Source organism: Heterodontus francisci, chromosome 6 (genome assembly GCF_036365525.1).
Source record: "Heterodontus francisci isolate sHetFra1 chromosome 6, sHetFra1.hap1, whole genome shotgun sequence".
Taxonomy (NCBI): Eukaryota; Metazoa; Chordata; class Chondrichthyes; order Heterodontiformes; family Heterodontidae; genus Heterodontus; species Heterodontus francisci.
The window spans coordinates 26,062,935-26,078,281 of NC_090376.1; the positions used below are offsets into that span (position 1 = coordinate 26,062,935).

General features: G+C 43.7%; 1 protein-coding gene across 10 annotated transcripts in view; it reads right to left on the reverse strand.

Annotated features, from left to right (window-relative positions):
• The window catches only part of LOC137371194 (testis-specific gene 10 protein-like), a 145,455-nt gene that overhangs the window by 93,970 nt on the left and 36,138 nt on the right, over positions 1-15,347 (reverse strand). For 9 of the 10 annotated variants that reach the window (XM_068033344.1, XM_068033346.1, XM_068033345.1 and 6 more), the window contains one exon: positions 9,410-9,625. The exons of the other annotated variant lie outside the window; for it this stretch is intronic. In XM_068033344.1, coding sequence (XP_067889445.1) covers positions 9,410-9,625 — 216 coding nt within the window. The remainder of the gene's footprint in view (positions 1-9,409; positions 9,626-15,347) is intronic. 10 annotated transcript variants of the gene reach the window in all.

Below are 15,347 nucleotides of genomic sequence, written 5' to 3' on the forward strand. Positions count from 1 at the left end.
CATTGCAACATTAACTTAACTACAAAAAAAATTACTTAATTACTATATTATACCATATTAGAGAAACTGATAGTTCTCTGTAGCAAGGAAGAGAAGCTTTCTAAACCGTATAAAATGATATGCCAAATTAAAAACTAGTTGACCAAGACAAGAAACAAGCCCAGATTTTCCTTTCCAGCAACACTGCAAGTGTGATGAGCAGAACTTAACCCCAAACAAATTTTACAGGATCTACTTAATTTAAATAGTCTAGATTCGCTTAAATATCCTCATCTTGGATTGGGGTGGCAGATGGCATGGTGTGGCAGGATTTGAACACCTGCAGCAATTTAAGGAGCAAAGGATAAAGAAAAAAAAATTTCATTGAGAAGTAACATGACCAGTTCTGAAATGTCTGTAAGGTCAGGTGCAGGGCTAAGAAATTCCAAATTTTCTGAAGCTTACATAGAAATGCTGCAAAACGAGATTCCGATGGGCAGGGAAGAACATTTTGGAACATAAAGGAGATGGTTGGCCAAAGGAACTGGACAAGCACAATTAAAGAAGTTCTGATCTGCAAGAGGTTTAATGATCATAGGAGGTCATAACATTTTTGCCATCTTCCCTTTCTTGTGTTGAAGGGCTTCAAGAACTCACCATTAATGTCCAGAAAGTAACCTTTAAACACCAGTCTTGACCTACAAGTGCAACTTTGTTCACTGCTGACAACAAGCACCCACTAAAAGCCTCATGTGATATGCAATTGGTTGTTCATGCACTTGTCATCACCCCCATTATGGTGTGAATGCTGTCATCTGGTTTAACGACATCTCACTGCAAAGAGAGTATGCTTACTTTTTTCATTCTTCTTAAAGATCACAGCACAAAAAAGTGATTGACCGCAACTGGTGCCCTGCACCCCCACTTTTTCTGGCCTCTCACCCATGACCAGAGAAAGCTTTCGAACTCCAAGGAGGCAGACAGCTGGAGTTGGGGAAGTTGGGGCAGATTCAGCTCCATGTTCAATCATGGCACTCCATTTATCTTCATTCACATGCTGGAGGATCATATATTGTGCATGTCAGTAAATCCCATAATGAATCTTCCACGCTTCCCTACCAAAAGTTACGTGAACTCATTCTGTCTCCTCCTTCTTTAGATGTCACACAGCAAGAGACAGAGGACCGGAAAGATCTACCTCAGCCCTGCCAGCACTGTGTTAAACAGTGAGAGGACAGCACATAAGGCAATACACAAACAATTTGTAGACTGGAAGAGCTGGGGGTGAAAGTTGAGGTGAACATTCTTGAAAGGAGAGTCTGAGTAAGACATTCTGCCTTTAGTACACACTATTCTGGGATTTCCATTGGCACTTTGGGAACCAGATTCCATGGTGTTGGTGTGCTGCACTTTGACTTCAAAGGAGGCATCCTTATGGATAGCTTGGAAGAGGAAACCCATCTAAAGGGATCAGATACATAAGCAGCAGCATGAAGAGGATGTAGAGACGAATCCATATAGGCTGAAAGACACATTTGTGGTCTAGTCTTGAAATTAATGCCCGGGTCAATTTGAGACCAGACTAAACTCCATGGTATTCTGCAGCCACAATGTCAAGTTAAAATCTCATTGGCATCCGAGTGACATCACCAGACACCAACATTTCCTATTAATTAGACCCCCCCACCTACCTGTGGAGGGCATCCCAGATATTCCAGAAAATCCAGGACATTAAACAAGAGGAGGCATAAACACCGTGTGAATGCACAGACCGTGCTCAGCCACAATTTTAACTCCCTGTCCGCACCATTTCCGACAGAGTCAGGATTAAAATGGGGAACAAGTTAGGGAAGGCATTCCATTTTCATGCATGTTAATTTCTAACTTCCAATAAAATACACCACCAAAACCCATTTTCATGCTGCATGAGACAAAGATTAGCTTAGCATTTCGTCTATCCCTGACTGTAAGCAAATGAAACCCACAACAGAAGGGAGGGGCAAGCAACTGGTGGCAATATCCCCAACCTGAAGCACCGAATGCGCTTGGAAGTACCACCCTTGGAAATTGTGAGCTCCTTGTCCATAAAGCCTATGGAAAATAGTTATGGAGGTGACAAACGCACATCCTCATGCTGCATTCTCTTCCCTCTATGAACCTGTCACACACAGGCATTCTATCAAGGAATTCATTACAGAGGAGGCAATTTTGGCTGGAAATGAAAATGGGGAGAGCTGTATAATGGGGAGCTGGTCCAATAACACCTGTTTTACACCATTGCCCAAAGTCAAAATTGAGCCCAAGAAATTTTTTTTTTAATATTCATTCATGGGATGTGGGCGTCGCTGGCCAGGCCAGCATTTATTGCCCATCCCTAATTGCCCTACAGAAGATGGCGGTGAGCTGCCTTCTTTAGCTGCTGCAGTCCATTTGGGGTAGGTATACCCACAGTGCTGTTAGGAAGAAAGTTCCAGGATTTTGACCCAGCGACAGTGAAGGAACGGTGATATAGTTGCAAGTCAAGATGGTGTGTGACTTGGAGGGGAACTTGCAGGTGGTGGTGTGCCCATGTATTTGCTGCCCATGTCCTTCTAGTTGGTAGAGGTCGCGGGTTTGGAAGGTGCTGTCTAAGGAGCCTTGGTGCATTGCTGCAGTGCATCTTGTAGATGGTACACACTGCTGCCACTGTGTGTCGGTGGTGGAGGGAGTGAATGTTTGTAGATGGGGTGCCAATCAAGCGGGCTGCTTTGTCCTGGATGGTGGCGAGCTTCTTGAGTATTGTTGGAGCTGCACCCATCCAGGCAAGTGGAGAGTATTCCATCACACTCCTGACTTGTGCCTTGTGGTGGACTTGTGGTGGACAGGCTTTGGAGAGTCAGGAGGTGAGTTACTCGCCTCAGGATTCCTAGCCTCTGACCTGCTCTTGTAGCCACGGTATTTATATGGCTACTCCAGTTCAGTTTCTGGTCAATGGTAACCCCTAGGGTGTTGATAGTGGGGGATTCAGCGATGGTAATGCTGTTGAATGTCAAGGGGAGATGGTTAGATTCTCTCTTGTTGGAGATGGTCATTGTCTGGCACTTGTGTGGCACGAATGTTACTTGCCACTTATCAGCCCAAGCCTGGATATTGTCCAGGTCTTGCTGCATTTCTACACAGACTGCTTCAGTATCTGAGTCACGAACGGTGCTGAACATTGTGCAATCATCTGCAAACATCCCCACTTCTGACCTTATGATTGAAGGAAGGTCATTGATGAAGCAGCTGAAGATGGTTGGGTCTAGGACACTAACCTGAGGAACTTCTGCAGTGATGGCCTGGAGCTCAGATGATTGACCTCCAACAACCACAACCATCTTCCTTTGTGCTAGGTAAGACTCCAGCCAGCGGAGGGTTTTCCCCGATTCCCATTGACCTCAGTTTTGCTTGGGCGCCTTGATGCCATACTCGGTCAAATGCTGTCTTGATGTCAAGGGCAGTCACTCTCACCTCACCTCTGGAGTTAATCCCTTTTGTCCATGTTTGAACTAAGGCTGTAATGAGGTCAGGAGCTGAGTGGCCCTGGCGGAACCCAAACTGAGCGTCACTGAGCAGGTTATTACTAAGCAAGTGCTGCTTGATGGCACTGTTGATGACACCTTCCATTACTTTACTAATGATTGAGAGTAGGCTGATGGGGCGGTAATTGGCTGGGTTGGATTTATCCTGCTTTTTGTGTACAGGACATACCTGGGCAATTTTCCACATTGCAGGGTAGATGCCAGTGTTGTAGCTGTGCTGGAACAGCTTGGCTAGGGGCGTGGCAAGTTCTGGAGCACAGGTCTTCAGTACTATTGCCGGAATATTGTCAGGGCCCATAGCTTTTGCAGTGTCCAGTGCCTTCAGTCGTTTCTTGATATCACGCAGAGTGAATCGAATTGGCTGAAGTCTGGCATCTGTGATGCTGGGGACTTCAGGAGGAGGCCAAGATGGATCATCAACTCAGCACTTCTGGCTGAAGATTGTTGCAAATGCTTCAGCCCTATCGTTCGCATTGATGTACTAGGCTCCATCATTGAGGATGGGAATATTTGTAGAGCTACCTCCTCCAGTTAGTTGTTTAATTGTCCACCACCATTCACGGCTGGATGTGGCAGAACTGCAGAGCTTAGATCTGATCCGTTGGTTATGGGATCACTTAGCTCTGTCTATCGCATGCTGCTTACGCAGTTTGGCACGCAGATAGTCCCGTGTTGTAGCTTCACCAGGTTGACACCTCATTTTGAGGTATGCCTGGTGCTGCTCCTGGCATGCCCTCCTGCACTCTTCATTTAACCAGGGTTGGTCTCCTGGCTTGATGGTAATGGTAGAGTGGGGGATATGCTGAGCCATAAGGTTACAGGTTGTGGTCGAGTACAATTCTGTTGCTGCTGATGGCCCACAGCGCCTCATAGATGCCCGTTTTGCATTGCTAGATCTGTTTGAAATCTATCCCATATAGCACAGTGATAGTGCCACACAACACGATGGACGGTATCCTCAATGTGAAGGCGGGACTTCGTCTCCACAAGGACTGTGCGATGGTCACTCCTACCAATACGGTCATGGACAGAAGCATCTGCAGCAGGCAGATTGGTGAGGACGAGGTCAAGTATGTTTTTCCCTCGTGTTGGTTCCCTCACCACCTGACGCAGACCCAGTCTAGCAGCTATGCCCTTTAGGACTCAGCCAGCTCAGTCAGTAGTAGTGTTACCGAGCCACTCTTGGTGATGGACATTGAAGTCCCCCACCCAGAGTACATTTTGTGCCCTTGCCAACCTCAGTGCTTCCTCCAAGTGGTATTTAACATGGTGGAGTACTGAGTCATCAGCTGAGGGAGGTCAGTAGGTGGTAATCAGTAGGAGGTTACCTTGCCCATGATGCCATGAGACTTCATGGGGTCCGGAGTCGATGTTGAGGACTCCCAGGGCAACTCCCTCCCTACTGTATACCACTGTGCCACCACCTCTGGTGGGTCTGTCCTGCCCGTGGGACAGGACATACCCAGGGATAGTGATTGCAGTGTCTGGGACATTGTCTGTAAGGTATGATTCCGTGAGTCAGGCTGTTGCTTGACTAGTCGGTGGGACAGCTCTCCCAACTTTGGCACAAGCCCCCAGATGTTAGTAAGGAGGACTTTTCCGGGTCGACAGGGCTGGGTTTTCCATTGTCGTTTCCGGTACCTAGGTCGATGCCGGGTGGTCCGTCCAATTTCATTCCTTTTTATTAACTTCATAGTGGTTAGGTACAACTGAGTGGCTTGCTAGGCCATTTCGGAGGGCATGTATGAGTTAACCACATTGCTGTGGGTCTGGAGTCACATGTAGGCCAGACCAGGTAAGGACAGCACATTTCCTTCCCTAAAGGATATTAGTGAACCAGATGGGTTTTTACAGCAATCGACAATGGTTTCATGGCCATCATTAGAGTAGCTTTTAATTCCAGATTGATTAATTAAATTCAAATTCCACCTTCTGCTGTGGTGGGATTCGAACCCATGTCCCTAGAGAAATACCCTGGGTCTCTGGGTTACTAGTCCAGTGATAATACCACTACGCCATTGCTTACCCCTAAATGCACTGCTGATACTAATGAATGGTTGTTCATGGGATGTTTCCATAGGTAAGGGTGATGATAACCAAGTTCCAGGGCATGAAGTTATGATACCTATTACCTTACAATATTGCAGCACTCAGCTCCACCATAGCGGGAATATTCACATGGAGGCCACCCTCAACTGTCAAGCTCTGGGACTGACCCCATTCAAGACCTTTACACCAGTAAATGCTGCTTTATAACTGCTGCCAATAGTGAGTCTTTTGAAAGTGTGCAAAGTATCTCACAAATAGTGATGGCTAAAATGGGAAATCCACTACATATATCCATTGTGTGACCACTCCACTGAACCACACTCCATACTTTAGCAGATGACACCCCCAGGGTAATCTACATCAGATGTTCTTTAAATAGAAGTCTCAATAATGCCATCACAGACGCAATAAAAACTGTTGATTCTAATGTCCAGGAGCCCATTTCTGTGTGGATTGACAGTAGCCTGCTATGCAGCAGATTGCAGGATATGTTGAGAAAATGATCAGTCGCAAGAGAAAGGTAGATGTAGACACAGAAGAGGGAGGTATCTCCCTAGGCAAGACTACATCCATGCAACCCAGCTGTCTTACTCAAATAAGTTATGTAGAACAGCAGGCAGACCGAGTCAGCCAAACCTGTGCCAGCAGATTCAAGGCCATCTTATCAAACAGTAAAAGGAGATGCAAAGCCACCATCATCCTAGGAATCACAGAAATATCCAGCGTCCTTTTCCCACAAGTATAGCACCATAATAAACACTAAGATACACTACCTAAACAGTCCAAAGTCACACTTGCACCAATGTAAGTACGGAGAGCACACAACATACACTAAGTCTTTGGAATAGGATTTGTACTTTTGAATCATAGAATCTTCCATCTTAGAAGGCAGCCATTTTGCCTGAAATGCCTGTAAGACTCTTTGAAAGAGCTGAGCAATTTAATTCCATACCCCAGCTTTTTCCCCATAACACTACAAATTAGGCAGCTTCAAGTACATCTGTTTGACTTTTAAAAGCTCCTATGGAACAGGGTACTGAGTTTGGACAATCAGCCATGAATGCATTGAATGGCAGTGCAGGCTCAATGGGCCGAATGGCCTACTCCTGCTCCTATTTTCTATGTTTTTATGTTTACTCTTTCAGGAAGTGCATTCCAGATTTCAACAACCCTCCGTGTGAAAAAATTCTCATCTTCCCTCCAGTTCTTTTGCTAATTATTTTAAATCCGTGATCGGATTACTGACCCATTTACCAGAGAAAACACATTCTCTGCTTTTTTTTGTCAAAACCCTTCAACTTTGAATACTTCTATTAGGTCTCCCTTCACCCTTCTCTGCTTGAAGGAGAATAATTCCAGCTTCTCCAATCTCTCCACATAACTGAAGTCCCTTATCCCTGGTATTATCCTGGTAACCCCCCCCCCCCCCCCCTCCCCTCTGTACCCTTTTCAAGGCCTTGGCATCCTTCCTAAAATGTGGTGCTCAGAATTGTACAGCTAAGGTCTAACCACTGGTTTGTAAAGGTTGAGCATGTCTTCCTTGTTTTTGTATTTAATGCCCATTCTTACAATGCCAAGTATCCTATACACTTTCTTAACTGCATAATCAAATTGCCCTGCCACCTTCATAGATTTATGAATATGTATCACTAGGTTCTTCTGCTCTTGCATTAGTCTCAAAATAATATCATTTAGATTATATACCACCTCTCTGTGTTGTTGCTCCCAAAATGCATCACTTCAGACTTATCCACATTAAATTCCATTTGCAATATGACTGACCACTTCACCAGTCCATGTCATCCTAAAGTTTGCCATCCTACTCACTGCTTACTATGTTGCCATCTCTTGCTTCTTCCACAAACTCCAAAATTATACCCCCATATCCAAGTCCTGGTCATTTACACTGAACAAGAGAAACAATTGACCTAACACCGACCCTGTGAATCTTGCTGCCTATTTCTCTCCAGCCACAAAAGCACCTGTTCAACACTACTCTCTGCCTCCCATCATAGTGAAAGGGAAGGTAGTGGAGACACTGGATGGTCTAAAAATTGATAATGAGGAGGAGGTATTAGGAAGGCTGGCCGTATTAAAAGTTGATAAGTCACTAGGACTAGATGGGATGCATCTAAGGATACTGAGGGATGGAAGGAGGCAATTGCAGAGATACTGTCCATAATCTTCCAAACCTCCTTACATACAGGGGTGGTACTAGAGGACTGGAGAATTGCAAATGTTACACCCTTGTTCAAAAAAAAGCATGTAAAAAGAAAAACCCAGCAACTACAGGGCAGTTTAACCTCAATGGTGGGAAAGCTATTAGAAATGATAATCATGGACAAAATTCAGTCACTTGGACAAGTGTAGATTAATTAAGGAAAGCCAGCATGGATTTGTTAAAGGCAAATTAAGGTTAACTAACTTGATTGAGTTTTTGATGAGGTAACAGAGAGGGTGATATGGATATGGACTTCCAAAAAGGCATTTGATAGTGCGCCTCATAATAGGCTCTTCAACAAAGCTGAAGCTCATGGAATAAAAGTGACAGTAGCAGTATGGATACCAAGTTGGCTGAGTGACAGGAAACAGTGTAGTGGTGTATTCTGAAGATTGGAGAAAGGTATACAGTGGGGTTCCCTAGTACTAGGACCACTGCTTTTCTTGATATATAGTAATGACCTAAACTTGGGCAAACAAGGCATAATTTCAAAATTTGCAGACGACACAAAACTTGGAAGTATTGTAAACTGTGACGAGGGCAGTGACAAACTTCAAAGGGACATGGGCTGATTGTTTTCTTTTAAGCTGCGTCTGGTATCAATCACATTGAAGCTTAAGGCAGTAATGACCTTTACCACCACAGGAACAGCTACCTTAGACTGTGATGAGGTACAGCGGTTGGACTGAATAGATGGTAAAGTTTCAAAACTGCGCCCCCAGTGAAGCATAAGTAGCAAAGGCAGAGCTCCTCAGATATGACCAAGCACTGTTCATACATCTACCATTCGCCAATGTGTGCAGAATTCCTTATCCTCTAGCTTCCCAAAGGCAAGAGGAATTCCCATCTATGGAAATGGACAAATTCCCATGAATGGTATGTGAGCAAAAAAAAAGGTAACTACAAAATGGAAAAACAAAACAAAAAAATTAGCAAAATCTAACTGAAATATTACAAATCTACAATTGCACTGTCACTTACTAAACCAAATTACATGTAACTTTAAGAATCCAAATTGTGAAGATGAGGAAAATCAGCTTAATCGGTGCACCTGTTTTTTTTTTAAATGCACAATATTAGTGTTGGATTTGAAGATCTACATTTTCTGATGTTTGATGAGGGCAGCCCTGTTGTAATTAACATATCTTTATTCCATTAGTGCACAACCCAGTCATCATCATCATACCACCCAGAACCTGATTTTCCAGATGGGCACTTGTGCCGCAGCCAGGGACAACATTTTTAAAATTACTAATTATCTGAAAATTCACAGCCATGTTTAGATCAGTAACAAATGTTGAATTGATATCCTGTGTTAAGTTTTATGAATACATTGCTAAAATATATTTTACATCAAGATTTTAAAATCAATCTCTATGACAGTAGCATATATTTCAATCCAGGATTACAGATAAATCTACAGATAACTAGCAACTAGTTAGGATTCATAGCTATAGCATTTCTAGATGAACAAAGGACATGATTTCCAGCCTGTAGTTCTTTGAATTGAGACCATAATTACTCTTTCAAAAGTAGCATTTTTCTTTACCATTAAAAGATTTAAAGCAAAATTTATCATACTGCTGAAATTCTAACCCACCTCAGCTATTTTTATTTCATTACATGCAACAGCGAGTGCTAAGTCTTTATCTTTTTCAAGTTTCTCAGCTAATCGATCTATTTCATTAAGTTCCTTGGAGAGCTCCTGGTTCTTGTCTGTCAACTTTTTCACTTGGCGGGATACATCATCTTTACTTTGCAACAAGCCATGGATTTGCCTCTCCAATGTATGATTTGTCTTCTCTAGCTGCTCAATCTGAAAGCATAATAAAGTTGCTTTATCTTTTTAATTAATTACACTCCCCCCATCTCCAAGATAAGTCCATGACATTATAGGAAGCAACAATTTGCACTTTATATAGTACCTTTGACTGCCATCATATAGTGCCACTCCCACCTGTCCCAATTCAGCCAGGATAGGGATCATAGACTAGCACCGCACAGAAGGTACATCAAGTCTGTGTTGGCTCTTTTGGGCGGCGCAGTGGTTAGCACCGCAGCCTCACAGCTCCAGGGACCCGGGTTCGATTCTGGGTACTGCCTGTGCGGAGTTTGCAAGTTCTCCCTGTGTCTGCGTGGGTTTCCTCCGGGTGCTCCGGTTTCCTCCCACATGCCAAAGACTTGCATGTTGATAGGTTAATTAACCATTATAAATTGCCCCTAGTATAGGTAGGTGGTAGGGAAATATATAGGGACAGGTGGGGATGTGGTAGGAATATGGGATTAGTGTAGGATTAGTATAAATGGCTTGGCCACGTGAGCCGCATGGAAGATGGCAGGATCCCCAAAGTCACATTGTACAGCGAGCTCGCCACTGGTATCAGACCCACCGGCCGTCCATGTCTCCGCTATAAAGACGTCTGCAAACGCGACATGAAATTGTGTGACATTGATCACAAGTCGTGGGAGTCAGTTGCCAGCATTCGCCAGAGCTGGCGGGCAGCCATAAAGACAGGGCTAAATTGTGGCGAGTTGAAGAGACTTAGTAGTTGGCAGGAAAAAAGACAGAGGCGCAAGGGGAGAGCCAACTGTGCAACAGCCCCGACAAACAAATTTCTCTGCAGCATCTGTGGAAGAGCCTGTCACTCCAGAATTGGCCTTTATAGCCACTCCAGGCGCTGCTTCACAAACCACTGACCACCTCCAGGCGCGTATCCATTGTCTCTCGCGATAAGGAGGCCCAAAAGAAGTATAAATGGGTGGTTGATGGTCGGCACAGACTCGGTGGGCCGAAGGGCCTGTTTCAGTGCTGTATCTCTGAACTAAACCAATCCAGTTAGTCCCACTCTCCCATTTCCCTGCAATTTTTTTCTCCTTCAAAGCATTAATCCAATTCTCTTTGAAGGCTACTATTGAATCTGTTTCCACCACCCTATCAGACAATGCATTCCAAATCCTAACCAGACATTACATAAAAAGGTTTTTCCTCATGTCACCTCTAGTTCTTCTGCCAATCACTTTAAATCTGTGCCCTCTGGTTATTGATCCTTCAGCCATTGGAAACAGTTTCTCTTTCTAAACCCTTCATGATTCAAATAGCTCTACCAAAATCGCTTCTTAGCCTCTCTGTTCCAAAGGAAAAGAACCCCTCCTTCTCAGTCCATCAATAGAATTGTAACCCCTCATCTTTGGAACCATTCAAGTAAATCTTTTCTATACCCTCCCCAAATTCTTCACATCCTGCAATTTCTCTAATCCTCTCCTTGAAAGCCTCCCAAATACTATCTTCTGAGAGTTCCAACTTGTCCCAAACTCTGTTAGGCACAACCTCTCCTGCACTAAGTCACACTCAAGCACCACCCATATTGTTCCTGATGTTTGTGTTCCATGCTGTGAACTTTGGTCCTCCAATCTATTCAGTTGAATATTAGGCAAATATTGATTGACATGGTAATAAGATGGTGAGATCCCTTTAAGCTAGAAACAAATACTTGCTCTGGCCACCTGAAGCTAGGAGTATTAAAATAAATAGGTGATTAGCCAGGTCAGGCACAATGGGGTTCCTTCTGCATTGCACATTTCTATAATTCTAGTAAAAAAAAAGAACTTTTATCTGCCATTTTTAGAGAGTTTGTTAGATTTGGGAGAAATTGGTAAACATTTAGTAAAGTATCGAGAGACAACTAAAAATTTATAGACCCATTGATAAGTTTAAAATAATTTTCAGGTAAAAATCTTGAGGAAATCTGTTTTGAGGAATTGGAAAAAAATTGTAATGGTCAGTAAGCACAGATTCGGAAATGAGAGAATCTCTAAACTGCTAGAATTTTTGATAAGACTGGCATGGTGGACAAGGGACATTCAGAAAAATTTAAACAAGTTTCTACAGTATAGATTACTCCAGGGTTTGAAATTGACACCTTTGTGTGTCTGTGTCAATAGCAACATAGGAGGCAGAATGGCTGCAGTACATTCTTCTGGGGGAGGGTGAACAGCCAGAGGTCATGGTGACATAGGTAACAAGGGGGATGAAGTCCTAAAAGCAGATTTTAGGGAGCTAGGAAGATTAAAAAGCAGTAATCGCAGGATTACTTCCAGTCCCACGTGCAAGTGAGCAAAGGAATAGGAGAATTGAGCGATCGAACACGTGGCTGGAGAATTGGTGTAGGAGGGAGGACATCAGATTTGAGACATTGGGATCGGTTCTGGGGTAGGTGGGACCTATACAAGATGGATTGATTGCATCTTAGCAGGATTGGGACAAATATCCTCGCAGGGAGATTTGCTAGTGCTGTTGGGGAGGGTTTAAACTTAAATTGTCAGAAGGAGGTGGGAACCTGAGAGGGAGCTCAGATTGGAGGGAAGCAAAACTGGTTAACTTGTCAGGGGTGCGGGAACTAGAAGCAAGCATCAGAGAGGAATACCAAGGTGCACAGAATACTAGGGGAGATAGATAGCATGAAAGTAGGGAATAGTAAGTTATTAGGTGGGGAAGAGTAAGGGAGAAAGCAATAAAGTCTGAATCAGGGTTAATGTGCATATATGTGAATGCATAGAGTGTGGTTAATAAGACTGGTGATGGACAGGTGCAGATTGCCATGTGGAAATGTGATGTTGTGGCTATGAGAGAGACCTGGCTCAAAGAAGGGCTGGGTGTTAAATATTCCTGGATACAAGGTGTTCAGGAAAGAAAGATCAGAAAGGGAAAAAAGGGGGAGGGTGGCAGTATTGATTAAGGAGAGCATTGCAGTGCTGGAGGAAAAGGATGTCCCAGAGCAGTCAAGGATAGAATCAATTTGGCTAGAGCTAAGGAACAAAAAGGTGTGGTTACATTGCTCAGTGTTGTCTATCGGCCACCAGCTAATGGGAAGGACATAGAGGAACAAATTTGCAAGGAAATTACAGAAAGGTGCAAAAATTATAGGGTAGTTATAATGGTGGACTTTAATTATCCAAACACAAACTGGGATAATAGTAAAGGGCAGTGAGAGGCAACAGTTCCTAGAGTGTGTTCAGGAAAATTTTCTACAACAGTATGTTGCTTGTCCAACAAGAAAGGAGGCACTGCTGGACCTGGTTCTTGGGAATGAGGTGAGCCAAGTAAATCAGTAGGAAAACATTTAGGGGACAGTGATCATTGTATCATAAGGTTTAGGCTGCCTATGGAAAAGGACAAAAATCAATCCAGGGTAAGAATAATTAACTGGGGGAAAGCCAACATCAATGGGGTAAGAATGGAGCTGAGATAAATAAATTTGGAGTCAAAAGCTGGCAGGAAAACCAGTAGATGAACTACCTTCAAAGAAAAGATAGTTCGGGCACAGTCAAGGTATGTCCCCTTGAAGGGGAAAAGTAGGGCAAGCAAATTCAGAGCTTCCTGGATGACAAGAGGTAGAGATTAAGATTTAAAAAAAGAAAAAGCGTGCTCCTGATAGATGCCAGGTAAAAAATACTATTGAGAACCAGGCTGAATAGAGAAGTTCCAAAGGGGACGCGATAAAGCAAATAAGAGAAGAGAGCATGAAAGCGGCTAGCATTAAAAGGAAATCTCAAAGTTTTCTATAGGCATATAAATAGTAAAAGGATGGTAAAAAGGAGTAGGGCCAATTATGGACCAGAAAGGGGATTTACACATGGAGGCAGAGTGCATAGCTGAGGTATTAAATAAATACTTTGCATCTGTCTTTACCAAGGATACCACCTCTTTCAATATTGCCTGGGTTGTAAGTCAGACACTAGCGGGGTTTAAAATTAATAAAAAGAGGAAGTATTAGATAGACTGTCTGTACTTAAAGTGCAGAAAGCACCAGGACCAAATGAAATGAATCCAAGGATATGGAGGGAAGTGAGGATGGAAATCACAGAGGCACTGGCCATAATTTGAGTCTTCCTTAGATTCAGGGGTGGTGCCAGAGGACTGGAGAATTGCAAATGTTACACCCTTGTTCAAAAAAGGGTGTAAAGATAAGCCCAGCAATTACAGGCCAGTCAGTTTAACTTCACTGGTGGGAAAACTTCTAGAAAAAATAATTTGGGACAAAAATCAATAGTCACATGGACAAATGCGAGTTAAAGAAAGTCATGTTTAATAAACTTGGAGTTTTTTGAGGAGGTAACAGAGAGGGCTGATGAAGGCAATGCTGTTGATGTGGTGTACATGGACTTTCAAAAGGCATTTGATACAGTGCCACACAACAGACTTGTAACCAAACTTGTAGCTCATGGAATAAAAGGGACAGTAGCAACATGGATACGAAATTGGCTGAGTGACAAGAAACAAAAAGTAGGGGTTAATGGATGTTTTTCAGGCTGGAGGATGGTTTGTAGTGGAGTTCCCCAGGGATCAGTGTTGGCACCCTAGCTTTTCCGGATATATATTAATGACCTAGATCTTGGTGTACAGGGCACAATTTCAAAGTTTGCAAATGATACGAAACTTGGAAACATTGTGAACTATGAGGATAGTGTAGAACTTCAAAAGGACATAGACAAGTTGGTGGAATGGGCAGACAGATGGCAGACGAAGTTCAATGCAGAGAAATGTGAAGTGATTCATTTTGGTAGGAAGAACATGGAGAAACAATATAGAATGAAGGGTACAATACTAAAGCGGGTGCAGGAGCAGAGGGGCCTGGATGTATATGTGCATAAGTCATTGAAGGTGACAGGTCAGGTTCAGAGCAGTCAATAAAGCATTCAGTGTCCTGGGCTTTATTAATAGGGGCATAGAGTACAAGAGCAAGAAAGTTGTGTTGAACTTGTATAAGACACCAGTTCAGCCTCAGCGGGAGTATTGTGTCCAGTTCTGGGCACCGTACCTTAGGAAAGACATGAGGGCATTGGAGAGAGTACAGAAAAGATTCACGAGAATGATTCCAGGAATGAGGAACTTCAGTTATGAAGACAGATTGGAGAAGTTAGGTCTGTTTTCCTTGAAGAGAAAGCTGAGAGGTAATTTGATAGAGGTATTCAAAATCATGAGGGTTCTGAACAGAGTAGAGAGAAACTTCCCACTCGTGAAAGGATCCAGAACAAGAGGGCACAGATTTAAAGTATCCAGTAAGAGAAGCAAAGGTGACATGAGGAAAAACTTTTTCACGCAGCAAGTGGTTAAGGTCTGGAATATGCTGCCTGAGAACGTGGCGGAGGCAGGTTCAATTGAAGCATTCAAAAGGGTATTAGACAGTTATATGAAAAGGAAGAATGTGCAGGGTCATGGGGAGAAGGCAGGGGAATGGAACTGAGGGAACTGCTCTTTCGGAGAGCCAGTGCGGACACAATGGGCCGAATGGCCTCCATCTGCACTGTAACGATTCTGTGATCATAGAACCAAATCATATGGCCCCGATACTTGGGGGGGGGGGGGGGGGGGCAGGGAGGGTGCAAGGGAAGCCAAAATTGGTCAAGGAACCTGGCAAGGCTGGGGAAACGGAGGCCTTACCATCTTTAAAGGCAGGGCCTCATCAGCACATTGTGCCACCTCCTACCCAGAAGTAGGCCAAATAGGCAGCCTGGCTGGCAGGAACATGAGCAGCAGA